The sequence below is a fragment of the Pimephales promelas genome, chromosome 2, assembly GCF_988280905.1.
Source record: "Pimephales promelas chromosome 2, fPimPro1.hap1.1, whole genome shotgun sequence".
NCBI classification, from domain to species: Eukaryota; Metazoa; Chordata; class Actinopteri; order Cypriniformes; family Leuciscidae; genus Pimephales; species Pimephales promelas.
The window spans coordinates 6,479,627-6,494,908 of record NC_142770.1 but is presented as its reverse complement, the minus strand read 5'-3'; the positions used below and the strand labels follow the sequence as shown (position 1 = coordinate 6,494,908).

The following is a 15,282-nucleotide window of genomic DNA, read 5'->3' as shown; positions in this document are numbered from 1 at the left end:
TGTATAGATAAAAAATCAATCAGTTATCTTTGTTATTGCTAAAATCTTTTTTTTTTTTTAAAAAGGCCTTTAGGTAGATCTAACAGGTTTTTTCTAAAAGTTTTCAGGAACACATGTCCATGTTTTGCATTCTGCACTTTCATTTCTCTGGAGGCATCGACAACACAGCTGACACACGGTAAATACATGGATGCCACGATGCCATCAAGCGGTGTCTCTGGGCGTAATCAGTCCTTCCCTGACCAATCAGCGTCCATTAGCAGAATGCTAGCGTGTTATGAGCAACAACAACTCAAGAAATCGAAACGACATAAGTACTCGTTCATTCAACTTTCGACCTATAACCCATATCGAACTTGCAAAACCTACAATCAAATCTGAGATTTCTCAACTGCAATCGGGTGAAAGAGACATATTTAGCCGTCTAGCCCCATAGACTCCCATTCATTTTGCAATTGGAGGATCGCCCCCAGTGGAACTATGATGAAACTACAACCAAAATTTGCTACAAAAGGACTTCATCGGAAGTGGCCAGGCGTTCCAAAGGGCTTTTTGCACTCATGTTTGCTCGAAGAAATCCGGCTGCCATGTTTAACCGGTCGTATTCATAAGTCGTATTCCTAGTTTCTTTCTGTATGTTTCGTTAGTAGGGTTTCGTTGCGTGGCAGCAGAAGATGCCAGAGCACTGTGCAGCATTCTCCTGCTCTAATCGGCGGACCATCGGACCAAATAGGGGCCGGGGGATTACATTTCACAAGTAAGTTTTAACATTACCATAATATTGGTTGTCTTTTGTGAATGGAATATTACCAGATACTTGAGGAGGAGCAAGGACCTTTGATATTACTGTACTGAAATGGTAAACAGCTAACGTTAGCTAGGCTGTGTTTACTGCACCAGCTGGTGTTCACCCGGCACGGAGAGGTGGGGTAAAGTAATAATTACACGAGCTTCTCGGTTATCAGATACAAGCATTCAACTGCCCTGTTGTATGAATAGAATATATACAACGTTATATATAACAGTTAGGTTATTTGTGTTTACGCACGTGATATCAGGAAGCAATGTAGCTAATACACGCATGACAGCGATGCTCAAATCGAGTTACCCCTCCCACTTCTGCTAGTTTTATTGATAACCTATATCTTATCCCGTGCGAATTGACTATTAATATTACAGAAGTCCTGTGGTAAAATTACATTATTAACTTACCCCATCTACTCTTGTAAAGTTAATCCGAATATGGCTTTACATTGCAATTGATAACAATGTACAATTATTATATGTGGAAATAAAACAATTGTTATTGGTATAATAACATTGACCAGGGAATTTCACACAAGTGTCATGGACTGTATTATCAGTGTTGGGCAGTCACTACTTGTAGCTTAGCTAGTAACCTATTTTGTTGTTCGCTGAACTAAACACTGTAGCTGCAATAAATCCACTTTATTTAAAAATGTGAGTTTTGTTGAAGAAATGTTCTAAGAAATGTAAAGGAAGAAAATAAGCTTGACTTCCTTTTGTGAAATGTTTTTTTTTTTTTTGTGTAGAGTAGACTCTTCAATATCTTTGGTTTTCATTTTGAAGGTTTCCCAAGGACAAAGTTATGAGGAAGAAGTGGGAAGTGGCTATGAGGAGAAAAGGGTTCCATGCAAGTAATTCATCCGTCCTTTGCTCTCAACATTTTCAGCAGGGTGATTTTGATAGGACGGGTCAGACTGTCCGACTCCAAAATAATGTTATTCCATCCGTCTTCAGCTTCTCGGTTCACCCCAAAAGAGTAGGTGTATCCTCACAAGCATTCATACATGTAAATATTACATTATCAATGACGGCGCAGGGTAAGATACTTATCCCTTTATACAAATTTCTTTATGTATTATCCTTCTTCCTTTTAGTTGGAAAAGGTCAGGACTACGTCTACCTCCAGAAGAGCTGCAGAAAGCCAGTCCGTGGACTCTAAGGATTCCCAGAAAATAGCAACCTCAAGCCCAAAACCTCAGCCTAATGATGTGAATATTTCTATTTTAAACATCATATAATGTTTCCTGGACATTTGTTCACTTGTTTGCTGCCACTCATATTAAACACGCTCATAAATAAACCGATACACTTCATGTTCATTTCAACCATGTTCATTCCTCTTTCTACTAGGATCATCGCTATGCCTTGCCTGTTTCTCTTACCGCTCTTAAGACCAAACTCAATGAAGCCTTGGCAAGAGTGGAAAGTCTAGAGCGAGAGAAGAAGAATTCCAAGGCCAGAGAAAAGAGGGCAAAAACTACAGTGAATAGTATTTTGGGGGATTTGAGAGGAAAGAACCTCATTAATGACGAGCTCAAAGAGAAGCTTAAATTATACTCTGGTAAAACAAAATTAGCACTTTGAAATTCATTTATGTGTTATTCTTCTTACTCTCTTTATTAAACTCCTTAGTTATTTTCTGAAGGAGACTTATTCATTTTAAATGATTACATTTCAGATCTTCAATTAGACCTCGTGGCAAAGCAAGGCCTCGTGTACACAGAGGACTACAGAGAGTTTGCGCTCACGCTCAATCTACATGGTCCAAAGGCATACAAATACCTCAGAGAGACTCTACATTTACCCCTCCCACATCCACACACAATACAAAGGTAGGCTTAATGTCTGAATTTAATTTTTGGAAATTACTGATGCAAACACGTTGAAAAGCTTCTAATTTTTTTTTTACAGGTGGCTGCATTCGGTGGATTCCAAACCTGGCCTGAACAAGATGATGCTGTGTGTATGTGAGAGTACGTGTGTGTGTGAGAGAGTGTGTGTGTGAGAAAGAAAGTGTGTGTGAGAGAGAGTTTGTGTGTCTGTTTGTGTTTATTTATGTGTCTGTTCGTGTGTGTGTCACAAATCATAAATTGTTTCTTCAAACTTATTAAATTATCTTAATTTACTGCAAAAATCTGTTTCTGCTTCTTTATCATATTTATATAGTGTGTGATTTATAAAATACATTATATCCTACATCACATATATCACATTTTGTGTCTGGTCACTTTATATCTTATATCAGAATATTATAATTACTGTAAAGCCTACTATGGATATTAAAACACGCAGAACCATGTTTCCTGTATCATAGCTACATGAATGACCTTTGCAGGAAAAAAACGCGAGAAAATCAGTGAGGTACGATTAATTTAATGTGATGACAGCTCCTATCACCTGCCATACAGATATCACTGAATGGCGCGGGTGACCGGTCTAAGATGGCGGCCTCACGGCTGCACCGTGCCAATAGGCAGTAGCGGTCTAAAGGCCGTCTATCTATGTGATGTGTGTGGTTAATTCGCTCGCTCTACAGCAGTCACATGTGAGTGAGGTGAGTTCATGGCATTTCGTATATTTATTGATTCGTGGACGAATGTAACATTTTATTTGGGATCACGTCTGTATTGTTTTCATTGCCGCTATTTGTGTTTCTTTTCTGGGGTGTGTTGACTGAAATAAACATTTAGCTTAGCGGCAATGTTAATTGCGACCTCCGTGATTTTGTGTGTTTTTGAATGATGTTTTGACGTTATGTCGATATTCATCTGTGCTGCAACAATGCCACTTGAAGGCAATACTACCTTAGCCTAAAAAAACCTAACGGCTAACGTGAAACACATACTGGGAAGGGGATGAGGGCGTTTTGTTTAATAGTTGACGGAGGTCCATTAATCTCTGACATTTTTTACGCTTTGTTGGTTGGGAAATATAGATTTTACTATAAGGAATATATAATTTTATTAGAGCAGAATAGGACTCATTTATGGCATTACCACTAGCAAATGTGTAATAGTGTATTGTATTATTGTCTTAAGAAAATAAAAATATCTTGCTTTGGCTTTCGACTTAATATTATAATATTATATTATAAATAATATAATTTAATGTATGCTATTTAATGAGAATTGGCAAATACTTTTCAACAAATAAATTAGTCTTGAGTTATTATGATTTGACTGTCATTAACAAAAACATTTAAAAATTCTATGGCTTCCAGATTTCTACAATTAAATTAGTTAAATTTTAAGTGACTAGTATCACTGCTGTGAATGCCAAATTAAAACTGTAGGCTATTTGCAGCTAATAGAGCTATTTGCGCTATTTTTTCCACTCATTAAAGCACATACCACAAACTTTGCAGTCCCTCTGTCTGTTTACTAGTGATGTACAAAAAAAAAAAAATAGATCATTATTTGCAAGACGAACAAAAAAATAAAGTCATCAGATTTATTCTGATGCAAGGCTTTTTGTAGGACTGTCTATGTTAACCTCTTATTTACGAGTCAATATTTTCTCCTCATTCTTTATACTGATGTCTTCAGATCACCTGTAAACTACTCAATTTATTGGTGTCAACAGATTAAGTCAACCTACGTAATTATCACTTTTGATACAAAATATAAATCTATTAACTGTCTTTATTCCATTTAGTCTGATGAAACCATTTTTCATGCAAAATAAAACAATAAAAATCAATTAACAAAACCAAAAAATGAAGTTGATCTCAATTGGTCTGTTATTTTTGCTTATATTTACCATCCAGAGTTTCTTCAGTTTTTCCCTAATTATTAGTTTGGATATTTTTACATAGGAAAAAAAGGTCAAAAATAACAATAGATACAATTAGAAATATGTAGAAGAATAAATATGGTCAAAAAAGAGGGTCAATCCAGTTCCAACTAAACAAAAAATATATGGTCTGAGAGTTTCAGTTCTTTATCAGTACGCCCATATTGCAAATAAAGGTAAAAAAAAGTGTATAAAAATGAATTGGTTTCAAAAACACATTTTCACATTTATAAGCATTGTGTGTATTAATGAAACCGTCAATTTAATAACTGATTTATTTTCTTTTTATAGATTTCCTTTTAGGACCACAATTTAGCAATAAATGCTGGACTATTCCCATCAAGTGATGATTATGAAAGAACAGTGAGAACATGAATGTTCAAGAACCTTGCAGAATAAAACATGAAGATACTGAAGAACAAAGAGGTTGGTGTTTATTCTCGATTCTTTATTGATGATGCTGAAGATCTTTAAAGGGATAGTTCACTTTGAAATTAATTTTTGATATGTTTTAGCTCACCTCAAGGGCATCCAAGATGTAGGTGTCTTTGTTTCCACAGTATTTTCAATTTTGATATTTTTAGGTCAAACCGTTCTTGTCCATCAATCATATAATGGAGGTCTATGGTCACCACCTCAAAGAGCATGCACAGAGAAGTCCATATTAAACATGATTGAATGACTCATAAATGTAATTACACTTCGGTCTGAAAAATATCAAAATTATACTCTGGAAACAAAGACACCTACATCTTGGATGCCCTTGAGGTAAGCGAAAACATATCAAAAATTAATTTCAAAGTGAACTATCCCTTTAAGATCATACAACTTCAAGCAGTTCAGCAGATTTAGTGGTCTTAGTTAGACAGGTCATAAAACATGTGAAATTACATTGAAGTTGCAAATAATACACCAAACACTTTCCATAAGCAGGGTACTACTAAGATCATATTGTCTCTTTGAGTTGTTCATGTTTAAAAATAAAGCTTTTTACTTCCATTTTAGACATGATGAAAGAGAACAAGGTGAGTGAAGAAATCAGTGAAGCAGAAGAAAAAAATGTCAAAACTAAGGAAAGTTTCTCACAGACTGAAAGTAGTTTTGAACTGAAAAAAGAAGCCAAAAAATCTTTCACTTGCCCTCCTTGTGGAAAGAGTTTTCCATACAAGAAAAGTCTTAAACTTCACATTAGGATTCATAGCGGAGAGAAGCCTTTCTCATGTGATCAATGCGGGAAGAGTTTCACACTAAAAGGAAACCTTAAGAAACACACAACAATCCACACTGGAGAGAAGCCACACACGTGTGATCAGTGCGGGAAGAGTTTCTCACGAAAAGGAAACCTTAAAGAACACATGAAGATCCACACTGGAGAGAAACGCTACACATGTGATCAATGTGGGAAAAACTTTGGTGAAGCAGATGCACTAAAGGTCCACTTGAACGTTCATTCAGAAGAGAAGCCTCACATGTGTCCTTTGTGTGGAAAAAACTTCAGTCGGCTGCTTGCTTTAAAATTACACCTGAAAAGACACAGCGGTGTGAAGAATCACATGTGCTTTGACTGTGGAAAGACCTTTTTTAAAAATGTTGAATTGAAAAAGCACCACAGGATCCACACTGGAGAGAAACCTTACAAGTGTTCACACTGCGACAAGAGATTCAGCCAGTTGGGAAACATGAAAACTCATGAGAAGACACACACCGGAGAGAAACCGTACGCATGTGATCAGTGCGGGAAGAGTTTCACACATAAAGGATCCCTTAATGATCACATGAACATCCACACAGGAGAGAAGCCGTACTCATGTGATCAGTGCGGGATGAGTTTCAAACATGTAAGCGCTTTTAAATCACATCTGTATTCTCATTCTGGAGAAAGAAAATATTTCTGTGATCAGTGTGGGAAAAACTTTTTTGGGGCAGATACCCTGAAGAAGCACCTGAAAGTTCACGCGAAGGAGAAGCCTTACGTGTGTTCTTCATGTGGAAAGAATTTTAAATGGCCGGGCGCTTTTAAAATACACCAGAAAATACACACCGGTTTTAAAGCTCATGCATGTGTCGAGTGTTTGAGGACGTTTGCTACTCCTAACAAATTGAAACGCCACCAGAGGATCCACACTGGAGAAAAACCTTACAAGTGTTCACACTGCGACAAGAGATTCAGCCAGTCACAACATTTGAAAGCGCACGAGAGGATCCACACCGGAGAGAAGCCGTATCACTGCCGTGCATGTCGGAAGAGTTTCGCTCAATTAACTACTCTACTCACCCATAGTAAAAACAGTTGTCCGAGGTCAAGGTAAGTACTGTCAGAATCTGCACTTTTAATTGTGACACTGCATCCTCTTCAAATATACGATTAGAGAAAAAAATCTGTATAAATCTAAATTTATGTAAATATATGAATGAATGAATGAATGAATGAATGAATATGTATGTATGTAATGCTGCAGTGTGTGGAAGGACATAGTTTTGTCTCGTTATGATCAGTGTTGGGTAAGTTACTCTAAAAAAGTAATTAATTACTAGTTACTAATTACCTCTTCAACAGTGTAATTAGATTACTGTACTAATTACTCGCTCTAAAAAGTATTTAATTACTTTTAATTACTAATTACTTTGAAAATCCCATATCAATCTCAACCAGCTGAATAATACAAGGATAGACATGAATCTGTTTTAATTCTTTCAAATAAATACTATAAAATTGCATGAATTATCCTTAAACTGACCAAGGTGGAGAAGGTTACATTATAAAAACATACTTTTTTAGCATCAGACAATACATTTTGATGTTAAACCCACTATTGTTTTATGTCTGATCTCATGACATTTATACATATTTTACAATAATTCATACGAATTTTTACGAGTGCGGTCGTAATATTAAGACGCCTCATAAAATGCATACGAATCGCTGTGAGATCGGATTGATCTATACACAGTATTTACCTCAGTTACATCAGAAGTAACTGTAATTAAATTACAGATAAATGAAGAGTAATCCCTTACTTTACATTTTCAAGGGAAAAGCAACTAAATACTTAGTAATTACAAAGTAGTTACACCCAACACTGGTTATGATAGATAGCCCCACCTACCGGGAAAATGAATGAATCATAAATCCCTCTCCACAAAACAATGTTAAACATCAGATATGCTTCGGATGGTTGTTATTGTACCACACCGTGCAGCATTGTGACTGGAATCACAGGAATCTTGTCATGTCACATACGGTTGGGACATGATTTGATATTTAGATAAACCCAAAAATCAAAGTGAAACAGCAAAATGATCTAGATTTGACTAATTTAAATTTACATCAAAGACTATTTTTAAAAACAAATCGGCTGTTTTGGCTTTGACAAAATTGATGATCCATGTTATGCAGTATGACTAGAAAATCTTGAGTCACATGATCAATGTACAGTAATAGTCACTAAGAAAGCGTGCAGAATCTGAAATGTTTAATATTTATCATGCCTATTTTTTGTGAACTGTTTTTGGCAGAACAATGACGGAGATCACAGTTACCATAGCAGAAGATGACGTTGAGGAGTGGAAAGTTCTTCATGATACTGAAAAACAAAGAGGTTCGTGTTTATTCTTGATTTCTTATTAATAATACTGAAGAGATTGAGTGGCTGAAGATCATCATAAAAGTGAGGGGGATGTTTGGCTGCAACCTTGATGAAAATGAAACAAATCGTTTCGTGGAAAAACAGTTATCACATATAGTGCAATAAAAAATTGACAAAACCCAAATTGCTTGATAATATACGATTTTGGAAAAAGCCCCAAATACAGAAATTCTGCAGTTGTAATGTCTACATGACCTTTCACACAAAATGAGGAATTTTTCTCACTCTTTTTTTTTCAGGGAGTGTATTTATTTTATATTTATATTTATTTATTTACAGAAAGAAATGGGCTGGCCAATAACATAAGCTTTGGGTCATATGTCTATAGCTGCTACAAATTCATAGTGTATTTGAGATCATTTGATGGCATTAGCGCAGTGAACTTGGTTCAATCTAAAAAAAATTACGTTTATGCGGGATGAATAACTAAACTTTCAGATTGTGAATGGGTAATAATCAGAAAAAAGAGAAGAGCCTCCCTTTTAAATTACCAAGGCTTTCAATCTCTAATGGTCAAGCTCACTAAGTTCTGAACTCCAGCAAAATTGTATTAATTGTACTATTAATGTTTTATTTACATTGTGTTTACACTTTGTTGGTTATAATGAAAAGATTTGCATTGAACAAAACAAAACCATGTGCTTTTTCAGCAGTTAAGCACTACTTTCTATTATTAAATTATGACCGTTCCCTTCACATTTCTCTCATATTTTATTCACGATTTACTGAAAATTAAAGCATTTTACTTTCATTTTAGACCTGATGGAAAGTGAAGAACTGAATGAAGCGGAGGAGAAAAGTCATGTCAATACTGGAGAAAAATCTCTGAGTTGGAAATAATTTTTTACTAAAATAAAGAGTAAAAAAAACCTGCTCACATCTTGGAAACCATAAAAATCCAAATGAAAATCCACACTAGAGAGAAGCCGCACACATGTAAGTGCTTTCAATTTACATCTGGAGAATGACCGTTTAACTGTGATCAGTGTTGTAAAAACTTTTTTTTGGCAGATTCCCTGTAGAAGGCCCTGAACGTTCATTTAAAGAAAAAGTCTCATGTGTTCTTTGTGTGGAAAGCACTTTTCAGGAATGGATGGTTTTACACCAGAGAAGAGACAGTGGTGTGAAGTATCATGTGCATTGAGTGTGGGAAGTCCTTTTTTAAAGATTTAGTCAGCTTCAAATCTTGGGCAGGTGAGTTGTTCACAGTGCTTCACAATTTCAATCACGCCAACTCCCTCTGATGGTGTTACTTTAAGACAGACTTATCCTTCAAGTGAAATTGAAGAACTGATGTGATGTCCTTTCAAACAAAATTAGGCTAAAACTAAGTTTGTGTTCGTTTCCGCGAGGTCGAAACAGCTTGCCAAAGTGAACTTTGGATAAATTCGCTCTGGCTGGAAAACGCCTTCATACTGCCATTGGTCCGTAGCGATTAAGTAATAGGTAGGTGTGACTCTAAAAGGCTCCTCCTTCTTTCATGTCAAAATCTTCTCTGTATCATTTTAGTGATGGGATTTGAGTGAGATTTAAATTTGCAGTTGCGATATAAAGTCCAATTGTGAGAAAAGAAAATAATGTCTCAGAATTGACCCTTCGCAGGGAGATTGATTGACAGGCGATCTGACCAATCATAATTCAATATTTGTCGAATCAGCCATTTTTGTCTGACAAAGTTGTCAGGAGAGGATTTTAGGAGGATTTAGACTTGAAAAACGGTGTGTAACAGTTAAAAAAAACCCAATTCTTATTAATTTATTCTCACCTTCGTGGATGTGATCAGTGCGGGAAGAGTTTCACACTAAAAGGAAACCTTCAGAAACACACAGAAATCCACACTGGAGAGAAGCTGTACATGTGTGATCAGTGTGGGATTTCTTTTGCCCAAATTACTGGATTGAAAGTGCATCTGAGGATTCACGCTGGAGAAAAACGTTTCAAGTGTTCACAATGTGACAAGAGATTTCGACAGTCAACATCAATGAAACAACATGAGCGGACCCACTCTGGAGAGAAGCCGTATCACTGCCTTCAGTGTGGGAAAAGTTTCGCTTGGCTGAGTTCTCAACTCAGTCATTTAAAAAACAACTGTCTAAAATCTAAGTAAGCAGTTCATCTTCAGATCCAGCAACACCGCGCCCTCACCAAATGTGACAATGCATCAAGCAATATCTTCATATAAATCTTCTATAACCAGCTGTTACAAGAGACTGAACAATAAAATAAAAATCATAGTGAACAAAGTTCATCTTTATGACCAGTCATTTTAAACGTCTCAGATCAATGTACCATAATTCAACGACATGTAGTTTATAATTATGAAATCCAGATGCAAAATAAGTATTATGAATGTGTTGTGGTATTTTAATGTTTTAAATTTCCCAAATAGAGCTTTTGATTTGCCTAATAACTTATATTTCACTTATATTTCAAAGAACATTCTCTGTTTTACCCTTCATATCCAATATCATATAAAAACCCCAAATTAATTTTAAAGCATTTGTTCTAGTCAGGTAATGTGGACCATTTAACATTGCTCAGGTCATCTCAAATTCTATGGCTTTTTGCTAGCATGTCAGCATCCCTTGTCTCTCCAATATATAAATACCTATATATCCTTCTGAATCATAACATTATTCCTATAAAAAAACAAAACAATAATAGAATATAAGCATGTTCAAATATAATCATTTAAATATTCAATAAGCGATTTAAATATACTTTTAACCACATGTTGCTGTGAGTGTTTACATGTACATATAGTCATTGTATAGGAGTTATGAACACTCTTGTATACAACAACGGACCCAGAGACGCCTTTCCACAACCTCCGAGGTCACCACAGGACTGAATCGAGGAATTGGACAGAAATTATCTTAACTAATGGTGATATACCCTCATATCTATTCTGTGTAGATTTGTTAATGTGCTCTTTTCCAATCAGAAGTAGTAATATAATGTATAATTTAATATAATATAAAGTTGACATTATCTTGTAAACTGATTTCCACTTTAAGATCTATAATCAATCATTTATAACTCCCTGTTAGGAAATGGACCAAACAATTTGGCCATTAAATATTTAACCCAATGGTTTTTCTTCTTTTTTACATAAAGTGGTACCATAGACAGTAAGTGGTCCCAACGAATAATAGTTACTTACTTCGATACAATAGGTGGCAGTATGCACCTTCAAAAGTCATGGTTGCAATCCGCCGTTAAACAGGAAGAAGAAGAAGAGGAGACGGAGGAGGAGGAAGAAAAAGAAGAAGTATTAGTAGTACTTGAAGACGAGGACGAAGTTGTCATCGCTAAATTAGCGGTGTTTTGTAGACTTTAGTTGTTTTATGGAGTTATAATTCAATAATGTAGTCCAAGAGTTACTGACAAATACTTCATATTGAGCCTGTGAGTAACGTTAGCCACGCGGGACCCTAAAGTTTAAATGTTTCATCAAAGGTAAACGTGAATGTGTATATAAATGTGAAGTAAGTTTGATAAAGGAAATATTGAAATATAGCTCGTGTTCTTCATTTTTAAGGTAACTTATGACCATTTCTGCACAACGATGTAGTTGTTGTTTTTTTTGTTTGTTTTTTTGCTTTGAATGTAAATTATTTATTTGAAAATAGAACTGTTGATTCAATATTGACATTATATAAGTTATAACTGTAACTGTAACTAAAGTGGTTAATTTCTCTAACCGAGAGGAAGTGGAAAAAAATATTAAGATTAATGTCATTTTGATTTGTTTTGGATGCATAATTTATGTTTTATTGTGAGTATTATTGATAAATGTACTAGATTGTGAGCAATAATATACTACAAAACAGTTTATACTCGTTTAACTGCATACATCACGACTCAAATAATGTTTCTACCATAAACACAAATGAGTTACTTTCTGTTTTCAGCTCATTCATTATCCCGATGTCTTCAGAGTAATTGTTATTTAAAGTTAATTTCATTGGTGTCAACTCAAAAGACAGGCAATATATACCATCACCACTTTTGATATCTACTAGATACACATCTCTTAAGGGCATTTCTTTGTTATAGTCTGTGACTGATTCCTAATTTTCACATAAAAACAGCTAACAAAAGCAATGGTACTTGGGGAGTTAAATTAAGTTGAAATCAATTGGACTGTTATTTGTCGTTTCGTTTGCAAATCCGGTCATTTATTTCAAATTTTTTATCCTAACAATATATTTGGATCCTTTTAATTAAGAAAAATATCAATTCAATCATTTATTTTTGCAGATCTTCTGCTGTCACACATCAATTCCCCTTCAGTGAAGCTCCTCCGACAGGACATCACCAATAAATGCTGGAATGTTTTCATCAGTCTAAAAGTGATTAAGACAGAGTTGAACAGTGAGAAGAACATGAATGATCCAGAATCCTGTAGAACAAAACGTGAAGATACTGAAGAACAAATAGGTTGGTGTTTATTCTTGATTCTTCATTAATGATGCTGGAGGTCATTAAGGTTATAAAACTTCATCAGTTCATCAGTGGTAATGGTGAATGTATGTTTTGGTTGTTGTTGTTAGAAAAGTCATAAGAGCTGTGAAATAACATAGTTAATGTACCAAATTATATTTTTAAATATTTTTTATACCAAAGTTATATAATTTTTGTTATCAACAATTAGTCGTTACCTTTCAAGTCACCTTTATTTCCATAGCACCTTATACAATAAAATGTTGTAATACTTAGTTTAGTTTTAATACTTAGTAAGTTAGTAAGAGACCTGTTACCCTAAATAGGATGGATGGATACTGGATGGATATCGGATTTAAAGAAAAATGCTTAAATAATGGAGAATAATTAGATAATTGTTGTAAAACAGTTCTCGTCTTTCTACTATTATGTTAGAGTTCACTTTTATATTCTTTCCCTTCACATTTCTCTTATTGTTATATAAAAAAAATGATTTACTGAAAATTATTCCTTTCTTACTTGAATTTTTAGACCTGATGGAAGACAATGAGGAGGGTGAAGAACGGAGTGAAGCGGAGGAGAAACATCATCATCTCAAAACCGGAGAAAAATCTTTGAGTTGTCGACAGGGTGAAAGTAATTTATTGAAAAGAAGTGCCAAAAAACCTTTAACCTGCCCTCAGTGTGGAATGAGTTTCCCATACAGACAAAGTCTTACACGTCACATGAAAATCCACTCTGGAGAGACGCCTCACACATGTGATCAGTGTGGGAAGACTTTTACAAAGAAAGCAGGCGTTAAGGAACACATGAAAATCCACACTGGAGAGAAGCCGTACTCATGTGATGAGTGCGGGAAGAGTTTCAGAAAATCAGACTCTTTTAAATTACATTTGCGTTATCATTCTGGAAAAAGACCGTTTATTTGTGATCAGTGTGGTAAACATTTTTTTAGGGGAGATGCCCTGAAGAACCACATGAAAGTTCACACAAAGGAGAAGCCTCATGTGTGTTCTTTGTGTGGAAAGAGTTTTAGTGAGCTGGCTAATTTAAAAATACATCAGAAAAGACACAGTGGTGTGAAGAATTATATGTGCTTTGATTGTGGGAACACCTTTTTTGATGATGCTCAACTGAAACGGCACCAGAGGATCCACACTGGAGAGAAACCTTACAAGTGTTCATACTGCGACAAGACATTCCGTCAGTCAGAACACCTGAAAACACACGAGAGGATCCACACTGGAGAGAAGCCTTTCACATGTGAGCTGTGTGGGAAGAGTTTCGCACGAAAAGGACACCTTAAGGGTCACATGAAGATCCACACCAGAAAGAAGCCTTATCACTGCTCTCCGTGTGGGAAAAGTTTCGCTTCTTCGTCTACTCTTCGCTATCATACAAAAAACAATTGTCTAAAATCCCAGTAAGCAGTTCATCTTCAGATCCAGGACTTTGAACGGTGCATACTCACCAAATGTGACACAATGCATCTAACAATCTATTGTATGATTCTGCCTTAAGCAATTGCTGCGAGAGTGACATAATTGCAGTGCCTGTTTAGAATAAACAAATGTATTGTCTGTTGGTTATTAAAAAAAAAAAAATTATTTTCCACTGAAGAAAGAAAGATGTGAATCTTGGATGGCATTGGGGTGAATAAATTATCAGGAAATTTTCATTTTGAGGTGAACTAATCCTTTAAGCATATTGGTTTCTTTATGGGGTCCAACTTTGAGGTTTACCTACAGATTTGTATGTATTTTTTAAGGAATCAGTGATTAATGTGTTGCTTATTTTATTGGCATTCTGCTGAATCTATTTGTATCAAAAATACATAATTTCATAATTTTAATCAGTTAGTTATATTAAAATCAGTTATATTTGAAAACACGGATACTTGGTATTTCCATGTTTTAAATATCCTGATAAAGCTTATTGAAGGGTTTCTCAGTATTATGTAAGAAAAAATGAAGTGGACGTCGAAGATCTCAAAAATGAAGTTTATTTACAGCATAGCAGTGGCAAGGCACACAAAGCACCTTGGGTTCACCGGCGTCAGAATGAACCCCGAACTCATCCCAGCGCAAACATTTTATACAGTATTACATCCGTTTTCCCCCTCAGCATGTAAATGAAGCTTTCTCTTAAATGTAAATCAAGACAAACAGATTCGTCTTCTCTATCAGCGTGGAGCTGAAACTGTTTTTAAATGTAAATCGGAGAGAACGATACAAGTGTTAGACTGATACGGTCAAATGTTTAAAGGTGATAATATCTCTCAGAAACTCCCTAATCAAGATGGTTCTTGAATACCCACTGTCTTTCCCACTCTATAGGTGATAAACATGACTCAGTGATGCGTGATTGTAAGGAATTGATTCTATGATAAATAAGCTCTTTTAAGTGAAGGAACATTTCAATATAATCTATATTGGAGTGGAAGTTTGATCGGAGCCGACTATAATTTCTTACAATTATGACTTAAAGAATCATATTTATATGTATTGCCCAATTATGGCGTAATTGGGCTTCCATATACCTATAGGACAGCCAAGATTTTTTTTTTTTATTTGTTTGCTTTTCATGACTT

At 35.3% G+C, this 15,282-nt stretch overlaps 2 protein-coding genes across 3 annotated transcripts; both read left to right on the top strand.

The window, feature by feature from the left end:
- Positions 1-470: 470 nt before the first annotated feature.
- LOC120492922 (THAP domain-containing protein 6) lies at positions 471-3,011 on the top strand. Of its 2 annotated transcripts, XM_039691255.2 has the most exons (6): positions 474-757; positions 1,591-1,783; positions 1,902-2,015; positions 2,158-2,368; positions 2,486-2,639; positions 2,719-3,011. In XM_039691255.2, exons 1-6 carry the CDS (start codon positions 675-677, stop codon positions 2,810-2,812), a joined length of 849 nt encoding a protein of 282 aa, XP_039547189.2. In that variant the 5' UTR covers positions 474-674; the 3' UTR covers positions 2,813-3,011. The 2 variants fall into 2 exon arrangements, with proteins under 2 accessions (XP_088977690.1, XP_039547189.2); XM_089121564.1 differs by lacking the exons at positions 2,486-2,639; positions 2,719-3,011 and having other exon boundaries at positions 471-757; positions 2,158-2,406.
- Positions 3,012-3,090: 79 nt separating this feature from the next.
- Positions 3,091-14,368, top strand: LOC120492900 (uncharacterized). The gene is made up of 5 exons (XM_089121704.1): positions 3,091-3,361; positions 4,891-5,025; positions 5,605-6,823; positions 10,017-10,187; positions 13,348-14,368. The coding sequence occupies exons 2-5, from the start codon at positions 4,971-4,973 to the stop codon at positions 14,117-14,119; spliced, it is 2,217 nt and encodes a 738-aa protein (XP_088977830.1). The 5' UTR covers positions 3,091-3,361; positions 4,891-4,970; the 3' UTR covers positions 14,120-14,368.
- The last annotated feature ends 914 nt before the right edge of the window (positions 14,369-15,282 follow it).